We start from the raw sequence: 10,022 nt of genomic DNA on the forward strand, positions 1-10,022 counted from the left end.
GTCTTGCCTGTTTCGAGAAATGACAAGTTAGATTTCTGAGGTGTGAGTGCATAAAAAAACAAAATATAGATGAACAAAGCAATTAGTCCGACAACGAGGGGGGGGGGGGGACTCAAAATGTGCACCAGGCCCAAGCCAAAAGAATTTGTCCATCCAAAAATAACCGAGGACAAAAGAGTATGCTAACACCCACAATATCATGAATAAAATATAATTAGGTACTATGAGATGAAATGTCTCCCACAAACAAAGCATGTTATACAATGGACTATTTCTTATTGCTATCTCTAGCAATTATTGTTTAAATGCCCGTGTTAAAAAATCTTACTCACTTTACGACCAAACTTGACTTATCTCAAAACTCTCTCCCCGACATATCTAAGCTCGTGAAAGAAGAGCTCAAAATTAGTAACTACCGAGGAACAAACAATGCTTGAGGTATTGATCTCGCATGACTATACATGAAAGACCAAAAGTTTTGCAGGGTACATCAAAGACAGTTACCCATTACTTTTGAGGTAAGTTTTTTTTTCCTCTTATAAAGGCCCAAGAACTCACTTGCGGGCAGTTGACATGATTTCACAAGTGTTTTTCCACCGCCAAGTAAAGCCACACGCGATGTTGAGGCGGATCATGTGACTCATAAGTGTGTCAACACTAGCGGGCATCGTGACAACAAGGCGCCAGCCCTAGACAACACTGCAAACATGATGTCGTTATGTTTGGAGATGTATCGCTCAACACGGTAGCGAGACACTCACGCCTTACTAGGTAGTGTCGATGTACCGAAAGTTCTCGTACCTAAACTCACAGAGGCGATTTCTCTCGACGTCACGCCACCGAGAATGAGGCGGCAATCGATGGGCTTTGACGTTTTGCCACTACCATAGATGGAGGCGGGGCCGGCCCCTCCCTCCATGTCAGGAGCCAGGTGTCATTCTGCCACGTGTGCAGGTGCGGGACGACCAAAACCGGCCCTTCCTCCATGCCAACATCGAACGACCACTGCCGCCACCAGAACGAGCCGCTGGCGCAATGTTGTCACCGCTCCCATACCAAAGCGGACCTAGCATTATCGATGGAAGCTGGGAATTCTTCGTCACGTCCCTGTAAGGACCAGCGCTCTAGAGCGTAGTCTTCCTTGTTGAAACCTTGAATCGAGCTGAATAACCTCACACTAAATCTAGTTGTCGCGTACGCATTGCGAGAAACCCTGGCCTCACTAGCCCAAGGACCAGGCAAAAAACTATGCCGGAGCTCCATCTAATTCGTCTCGACAGAAAAACTTGAGGAGGATTGAAGCTCGAAAGACTAATACGAAGAAGAAGTGCCACCATTCGCCTAGGCACTGTCCCCACGAAGACTAAAAATCTAACATCTCTACTAGCTAGGGCCGAGGCATGAAGAGTTTCCTCCCCATCAACAGCCACTAGAGTGGCAGGCAGAGGGGAAGCAAAATCCACAGACTCACCGACGGAGAACGAGGGGAAGAAGACTTTGTCCTAGTCACCTTGGAAAAGAGAAAAGAAAGACATGAAGTCTTATATCGAACCCTTCCAGCGACAAACCTAACTTGACGAAAGCCATCGTGCAACAAAACAAATATTTGAGGTAATAGTTTCGCATGGCCTCTTAAAAGAGACCGTCCATTACTTTCAAGGTAAGTTTTTTTCGAAGAGTCCAAACAGTTCATTTGCGGGCAGTTGACATTGACTTCTACATGCCGTCCACCCGTGAGAAGAGTTGTGCGACTATATTGAAGCAGACCATGGGCCCATAGAAAGCGTGCGACCACCGTGGTCAAGGTGCCATGGACAACGGCCAGGACACCAACACTAACATGATGCCCTCATATTTGAAGATGTACCATAGAGAGGTTACTCAACGCTCGAGGACAGACTTGATAGTGCCGATGTTTTCCTCACCCCCGAAGCTTATACGCGAGAAGGAGAACGACGGATTGTGAGCGCCCTTTATCTGCGGTTTCGAGGCCGAGTCCGGCCCCTCCACATCAGCAGCCAGGTGTCGACATGCCACGTGTGCAGGTGTGCCCAGATGTAAAAAAAAACATTGTCAACTGTTTTACAGGTAGAGCTTAAAAAAAAACTGTTTTACAGGTAAGCGGTTATTTACCCCAAAGTTCCTTGCGATTAGGTGGAAATTTTTGCTGCTAGGTGGGTCCAAACCAGTTCCCAGCTCAGGCTCAGCTCAGCCTTCCTTTCCTCTTCCTCCCTCGCCTGAGCCCCTGACCACCACCCAACCCTCTGAATCCCGACGCGCGTGCCCTACTGCCGCCGGCCGCCGCCGCCCACCGCCCACCGCCCACCGCCCACCGCCGACGCCTCAACCCCCGGTCCCCCTCCGCCCCCAGCCCATCCGCCCCTCACGCGCGGCGTCGCCGCCACGCATCACCGTTCCCCTCCCCCGCCCTCGTCGCAAGGCGGGGCGGCCCTGTCCCGACCGGACCCGGGGCGGCCGCGCGTGCCCTACAGCCTCCGACGCCTCGCTCCGCCCGCCCCGACCCCGCCGCCCCCCACGTCGCCGCAATCGCCGTCCCCGTCCTCCCCCGTCGCGACGGCATCGCGGCCCCGCCGCCCCCGCCCCGCCCGCAATCCGTGGCCGCCATTGACCGGGTCTCAAGGTACGAGCTTGCTCCCGTCCATCGATTGGTTCAGTCCCGCCGACCCGACGATCCGAAAAAGAGAGAGGAATTCCCACTGACCCTCGCGATTTCTTTGCGCGCGCCGTCTAGAATCTAGATCCGTCCCCCTTTTCCCGTTTATCTGTTCGTCCGCGGGTCCGATTGCCGAATTGCGGGGGAAAGACGGCGGATTTCGAGTGCCCCGCTGCAATTTCTTCCGCTGACTGATTGATTGATTGATGAATTGATTGCGCGTGCGTTGCTGATTGGGTTGTTTGTTTGACCAGCTGCGGAGTCCCCCTGGTGAAGATTGATGATGGCCAACCACGAGCTGGTTCTTGGGCACGGGCAGGACGCCGCGGAGCTAGCGCTGGGGCAGAGCCACCACGACTTCGGGCAGGATCATCACCACCACCATCATCACCATGTGCTGGGCCTGGGCCACAGCCATGACCTCGGCCTAGGCCATCCGCACGACCACGATCTTGTGCTCGGCCAGTCGCACGAGCATGATCATGATCATGACCTCGTCCTCGGCCACCACCACGACGGCCAGCTCGTCCTCAGGCACGACCACCACCATGGCCACACCAGTGATCTTGCTCTGGGGCAAGGGCATGAGGACGAGTCGATGGACGACGGGGAAGACCACCATGACCTCGGTGATTTGGCGCTCACCGAGCCTCATCCCCTCGGCGACGATGATAATCTTGATCATCTCTCGCTCGAGCAGGCCCACGACCTCGCCCTCGAGCCGGGCGATGACTACTCGCAGGGCCCTCTTGCCGTTGCCCCTGTCGTCCAGTCGCGGATGATGGTTGTGAGCACCGAGTTTCAGCTTGTGGTGGGCCAGGAGTTCCCGGATGTCATGAGCTGCCGCAGGGCTATCCGCAACACTGCCATTGCCTGCCACTTCGAGATTCAGACGGTCAAGTCTGACAAGTCGCGGTTCACTGCTAAGTGCGCTGCTGAGGGCTGCCCGTGGCGCATCCATGCTGCAAAGCTTCCTGGAGTGCCCACTTTCTCCATCAGAACTATACTTGATAAACATACTTGTGTGGGGATAAACCATCTTGGCCACCAGCAGGCATCTGTTCAGTGGGTTGCAAGTACTGTCGAAGAGAGGCTGCGAGAGAATCCACACTGCAAGCCTAAGGAAATTTTGGAAGAAATCCACAAGTCACATGGCATCACACTATCGTACAAGCAAGCCTGGAGAGGGAAAGAGCGGATCATGGCAGCAGTTCGCGGGTCTTTTGAAGAAGGGTACCGAATCCTGCCTGAGTACTGTAGGCAGGTGGAAAGAACAAACCCAGGAAGCATCGCTAGGGTCTACGGGAACCCAGATGATAACTGCTTCCGGCGACTCTTCATATCATTCTATGCGTCGATATATGGTTTTGTAAATGCATGCCGTCCGCTCATTGGTCTTGATAGAACTACTCTGAAAAACAAGTATCTTGGTACCTTGTTTCTTGCCTCTGCTTTTGATGGTGATGGTGCTCTGTTTCCTCTGGCGTTTGGCGTGGTTGATGAGGAGACAGATGAGAATTGGATATGGTTTTTGTCTGAGCTGCATGAGTTGCTGGAGAAGAACACAGAGAACATGCCAAGGCTTACAATTTTGTCAGATAGGCGCAAGGGTATTGTTGATGGAGTTGATTTCAACTTCCCAACTGCATTCCATGGGTTCTGTATGCGCCATGTCAGTGAAACTTTCCAGAAAGAGTTCAACAATTCAGTGCTTGTCAACCTTCTCTGGGAAGCTGCCAATGCGCTGACTGTGATAGAGTTCGAAACCAAGCTACTAGAGATAGAGGACACATCACAAGAGGCTGTTTGTTGGATCAGACGCCTACCTCCTCGCCTCTGGGCCACCGCTTACTTTGAGGGGATACGGTATGGTCACCTGACAGCAAATACCATGGAGTCAATGAATTCTTGGATACTGGACGCATCTGTCCTTCCCATAAATCAGATGATGGAGGTCCTCCGTCGCCAGCTCATGACGTGGTTCAACGAGCGGCGTGAAGCGAGCATGCAGTGGGCAACCATCCTCGTGCCCACGGCCGAGCGCCGCGTGCAGGAGGCCATCGAGCGCGCGCGGGGCTTCCAGGTGGCCCGCGCCAACGAGGCGGAGTTCGAGGTCATCTCGCCCCATGAGGGGACGAACGTGGTGGACATCCGCAACAGGTGCTGCCTGTGCCGCGGGTGGCAGCTGTACGGCGCGCCGTGCTCCCACGGCGTGGCGGCGCTGCTCTCGTGCAGGCAGAACGTGCACCGCTACACGGAGAGCTGCTTCACGGTCGCGACGTACCGCAAGACCTACTCGCAGACCATACACCCGATCCCGGACAAGACCCTCTGGAACGAGGGCCAGCCCGCCGAGGACAGGCTGGAGGTGATCATCAACCCGCCAAAGTCGCTGCGCCCCCCCGGGCGGCCGAGGAAGACGAGGGTCCGCGCGGAGGACCTGGGCCGGGTCAAGCGGGTCGTGCACTGCAGCCGCTGCAACCAGACGGGCCACTTCAGGACCACCTGCGCCGCTCCCATATGAGCTTCCGAGGCACAGCAGCTGCAGCTGCTGCTGGTGGCGGTGTGAATGAAGAAGAACAAGTCGGAAGTTGGCGCCTATTATGCAAACTTCCTGCTTGCAGATTAGTGTTCCTTTTTGGTTATACAGTGCTAGGTTACATACCGATGTTGGTTTAGCCGCGATGACGATGATGGTGATTTAATAATAATGCCGTTAACTTATGCTTGCCCTGCTAGACTAGACCAAGGGAAGATATAAGAAGAGTAATTATGTGTGCTCAGGCAGGAGCTGGCTGTTCCATGGAATGATTGAATTATGTATGTGACCCCTGAATCAAATGGCACGTACTGGGACTGGGATGGACCCTGATGTTGGCTGTGCAACCTGTGGTGAACCATACATGTCTTTTTCTTTCCTTTTCTTTTTATCACCTGTTCCAATTCTATCTGCCTCTACATTGTGATCTGTTTCTTTTGCTCCCATGTGTACATGCTGTCGCTGTGGTGATGCTGCATTTTATTGATCCTTATGTTTTCTTGTTTCCCGGTATATATACTGGTATAGTATGGATTCATTCATGATTGTTTATGGTGTTGAGTGAGTCTTGTTGATCCTGATGTGTTTTGTCAGGTCACTCAACACATGCCTGTGAGGTGAAGTGCCAGATTCATTCCACATGAAAATCTGCAGGAAACAGTGCAGCAACTGATGATGATTCTGGGAAGTTCATGCATCCCAAAAGTGACCGGATTCATTCAACAAGATCCATCATCATCATCACCATCATCATCATCCAGATTGAAATTTCTACTGAAGGCATCATCAGGTTTCGACAGGATCTGCTGGACATACCACCACAAGGTTCTTGGAGCTACAGCGTTCGTCGCTTTCTCTACGGGATATACTACGGCTAAGCGCCACCGGGATCACCGGACCGGCCATGCACGCCGGGGTTGGCAGGCGATGATGGCGGCGCGCCGGCCTGCTAACCTGACAAAAAGGGAGGGTGACGGTGGTTCCTTCTTCCCAAAACATGTTATGCCGACGCCGGAATGCTGCAGCCCGGTGGCTGCTCAGTGCCACAGTTGCTCCCTGCTGCCCGGCCGGTGGTGGTTCTGCCGCTGGACGCCTCCCAGCCCCGGCGCCGGCAGGAATCCTGATGATGCTGCTGCTGCTGCCTCGGCGGCGTACGGCTGCCAACGATCGCTGCCACCCATGGGCCACCCGAGCATGTGTGGCTCTGCCCTGCCGCCTCCGCCGATCTGGCCCTGTTCAACGGTCACACGACATGATGCTCTGGGCTGGTCAGTGTGTGGTTTCAGTCAGGCGATCATTGGTCACAGGCTTACTACTGTATCACATACCATCTGGAGCATGCTGCTGAGCGGGATGGTGGGGCGGTGATCGCCGTCCGGGCACCTCAGTGCCGGTGTTATCGACGCCGGCGAAGGCCTCATCCAGATGCTCCTGGTCCTGCCGGGGTGCCATGGCGCCGTCGCCTCCTCCTCCTCCGGCATCTCGAACTGGTCCCCGAACAAACAATTTCAGTTTCAGTGTCAGTGCCAGAAGCAATTCAGTCATTGTGTAGCTAGCAACAATGTGCAACAACAGAATTCAGTGAGTCCAAGACATACCGTCAGGCTCGTCCTCCGGCTGCCCGGCACGGCTGCGGTGTGGAGGGTGTCGCCGCTGGTGACCATGGAGGAATCGCCGCCGCCGGAGCAGCCCAGGCTGAGCTCGAGATCAGGCTCGCCGCCCCAAGCTGCAACAAACAATGCCAACAATAATCCCATTTTCAGAACATGCCAAGTCTGCAACCAAAATGAGTTTCTTGTCATCAGTCAGGGAGCTCACCTTGCAGGCCGAGCTCGCCGTCGCACACCGCCGCTGCCGCATTGGGCTCGAAGTTGGTCACCGCCTCCTCGCCGCTGCATTCGAGCGCCGCCTTGTCGTAGGCCCTGATCACCCAGTCAATCAGACATCACAGGATAGGAAATCATCAGCAAGCAAACAACAGATAAGATCATCATCCATGGCACAGAAACAGAATGACTGAATGAGCATCAGTCAGTGCAGAAACTGGGAGGAGATATGTGTACTAACTTTGCAGCGTCCATCTCCGTGTCATACAGGCCAAGGTACACGAACCTGCAATGATCAGCACACACGATTAATCACATACTCCGTACTTGTCACGCTCATCTCCGTGGCAAATGGAACACATTTTGCTCTGACGGATCACTGACTTCTTGCCCATGAGCTGGCCGATCCTGGCCTCCCACTTGCCGCACTTGTGCAGGGTGACGCCGCGGAACCGGGAGCTGCCCCTCACGAACCCGGCGCCCTGCCGCCGCAGCACCTGCACCAGCTCCTCCTTGCTCAAGACGCTCATCTGCCACGGCAGCCAGCAGCAAGATCATTAGATCACCATGTTGTCGTCAGAAACAGAGCAGGCATTGCCGACGAGGAAGATGCAGCAGATGGACAGGGGAGAGGGAGAGCTCTGGCGTGCTCCTGCTCACCTTGCCGATGTCCTCCTTGTAGTCGTCCAGCACGAAGTTGATGTCCGCCTCCACGCCGCGGAACTTGATCGCCGCCTGGTCGTACGCCCTGAAACTCAGACAAGCTCATCTTCTTCAGGTTTCACTTTGCAAAGATGTGTCCTCTCTCTGCTCTAAATTTTTTCAAGACATGAAACAATGTGCAGGATAGTATCGAGCATTGCTCTGGGGTTTTGCTGACCTTGCAGCGGCTTGTGCAGTGTCGAATCCTCCTGCAAAAGAATTGGAGAAAACAAGAACAGAGTCATGAACAGAGCATTGAGGATGAATCGGTGAAGAATGAAGTTCCACGCAAGAAGAGAGCTGGGACTCACCCAGGTACACCTGCTTCCCGCAGTCCCTGCAGATCCAAGAAACACAGACGAGAGACGGAGATGAGGGCAATATCGAGGGAAGATGGTTTGCATAATGATCTTGGAAGCTTTGCTGCCGCCATGGATTGGATTGGATTGGAAGGGGAGGGAGGGAGGGAGGGAGGTTGACGGCGGGGTGGCATACCAGATGTGGGACTCCCAGCGGCCGGTGCGGCGGTAGAAGGTGACGCCGCGGTACTGCGAGCTCCGCGACCGCGGCCCGCGCCGGCTCTTGGTCCTCGACGCCGGCCGGGCCCAGTGCGCAGCCGCCCCGCCCCATGGGAGCTCCGTCGCCTGCTGCTGCGTCGCCGCCGTCGTCGGGAAGAGCTGCTGGGTGACGAAGGCCGGCCGCGCCGCATTGAGGCCGCCCTGCACCACCACCCCCGCCTTCTCCTCGTCTCCGCCGTGGAAGAAGGCCGCCGCCGCCATGGCCGGGTGCATGTGTCCACGGCTCTGCGCGCGCGTCCTTGGCTCCGACCGATCGATCGATGGCTTCCACGTGATGGTGATGGAGTATATACCAAGCAGAGCAGTAGCTCTCTGTCACGTCCACTCCGCTCTCTGTCTCTCTGCGTGTGTGTGAGCAGCTGGTTGCGCTGTGGCTGTGATAAAGAATCTGCAGGGTTTGTGTTTGGGCAGCTGCTGACGCCGATGCAGATGGCGGGGGGAGGCCGGGATCAGAGCGGCAGCAGAGCAGCCCGCCTGTCTGCCCGCCAGAGGAAAGGGGGAGGGAAGGAAAAGATTTCTCAGCAGGGCCATCACTTCATGCCACGCCCCTTCTTTTCATCGATCTCTTCCTCTATCCACCCAACCATCGCGCATCCCCTTTTGTCTTAAGCGATCATCTTGACAACATCTGTTGCTACTCCTATCAACTTGACGAGGGGATGCGCATTGTTCGGGCCGCCTGCCTAGATGCCACCTCAAAGCCCAACATCTAAGACCGTAGGCCTCAACCAAGCCGCAACCGCCGTGTCTGAGGCACACACCGGTTCAACGCACTCTCAGCGGGCAACACATGCGCACGCTGCAGAGCCCGCCGCCACTGTCTTCCACCGATCCATCTTCATAGTATGTATCGACGCATCGACCTTGCCAGGCCTGCCGTTAACGCCACCACGCTGCCGGACAACGCGCCACGCATCCGTTGTCGAGACCCTGTAGCGCCACGTCGTCGATGCGTCACATGAAACGCCGCTCCACGCTGAAACCGTCCACTGGTCCCTCGAGCCAATGCGCACCTCCAAGAATGACGCCCCTAAGCGGGGAGCGACACTAGAGCGTCGCCGTCATCCGATCGACTAATTCAATCTACCCCCCCCCCCCCCCAACCCCAAAGGTAGTGGATAAAGGTATAGAGCTTCTTCACAGCAATGCCTTCAAGAAGGGGACGGCACAGAAGAGCGCCGCCATCGCCGACCTTGGCAACTAGCCGAGCGCAAAGTGTTCACCCCGATTTGCTTGACGAACCTCCATCTAGCATCGTGTGCACGTTCCGCCACCGATATCTGCCGCCACGCTGTGAGCAGGCCGCACTGGCCAGATCAAATCTGACCGGAGCCAGACGCGGGGGTCGGGCTCGACCTACAGAGGGTGGGTGTTCACAAAATCTGTTGCTAATAAAAAAATTAAACTTAGCCAGGACGAACATTTAAGGTCATTTTCTTTTGTACAATGCAGGTCTACATGACTAAAACTCATGGAATCAATTACTGAAAACATGATAAAACATAAAAGAAATGAAAAGGCAAAAATTGTCTTCAGGGTTACTATCATAGAGTCTTGCCGCTTGAAATGCTCATTTGATGCCAGAACATGACCCCACGATACCAAATGACACCTACAACATGTGAAGCAAAAAAAAATTATGAATCTAATTTTTTTGCAGGAGTGTGATAAGCGTGTTGTAGCTTTTGATAAGATGGGAGTAA

General features: G+C 54.7%; 2 protein-coding genes across 2 annotated transcripts; one reads left to right on the plus strand and one right to left on the minus strand.

The window, feature by feature from the left end:
- The first annotated feature begins 2,241 nt into the window (after positions 1–2,241).
- Positions 2,242–5,560, plus strand: LOC123156618 (uncharacterized). The gene is made up of 2 exons (XM_044574766.1): positions 2,242–2,641; positions 2,929–5,560. The coding sequence occupies exon 2, from the start codon at positions 2,955–2,957 to the stop codon at positions 5,196–5,198; it is 2,244 nt and encodes a 747-aa protein (XP_044430701.1). The 5' UTR covers positions 2,242–2,641; positions 2,929–2,954; the 3' UTR covers positions 5,199–5,560.
- Positions 5,561–5,854: 294 nt separating this feature from the next.
- Positions 5,855–8,839, minus strand: LOC123156619 (APETALA2-like protein 4). The gene is made up of 10 exons (XM_044574767.1): positions 8,237–8,839; positions 8,053–8,078; positions 7,920–7,950; positions 7,700–7,787; positions 7,424–7,569; positions 7,281–7,325; positions 7,032–7,135; positions 6,812–6,939; positions 6,542–6,700; positions 5,855–6,445 (listed from the first exon to the last, which is right to left on the minus strand). Exons 1-10 carry the CDS (start codon positions 8,530–8,532, stop codon positions 6,251–6,253), a joined length of 1,218 nt encoding a protein of 405 aa, XP_044430702.1. The 5' UTR covers positions 8,533–8,839; the 3' UTR covers positions 5,855–6,250.
- Between the last annotated feature and the right edge of the window lie 1,183 nt (positions 8,840–10,022).

The sequence above is a fragment of the Triticum aestivum genome, chromosome 7B (genome assembly GCF_018294505.1).
Source record: "Triticum aestivum cultivar Chinese Spring chromosome 7B, IWGSC CS RefSeq v2.1, whole genome shotgun sequence".
Lineage (NCBI taxonomy): Eukaryota > Viridiplantae > Streptophyta > Magnoliopsida > Poales > Poaceae > Triticum > Triticum aestivum.

Excerpts from the sequence above, each read along its gene's own strand:
- LOC123156618 (XM_044574766.1), top strand. The coding sequence starts at position 2,955 with ATGATGGCCAACCACGAGCTGGTTCTTGGGCACGGGCAGGACGCCGCG.
- LOC123156619 (XM_044574767.1), bottom strand. The coding sequence starts at position 8,532 with ATGCACCCGGCCATGGCGGCGGCGGCCTTCTTCCACGGCGGAGACGAG. Across the intron at positions 7,570-7,699 it reads ACAAGGAGGACATCGGCAAG|ATGAGCGTCTTGAGCAAGGA; the intron begins GTGAGCAGGAGC and ends CTGCCGTGGCAG. Across the intron at positions 6,940-7,031 it reads CGGCGAGCTCGGCCTGCAAG|CTTGGGGCGGCGAGCCTGAT; the intron begins GTGAGCTCCCTG and ends TGTTTGTTGCAG.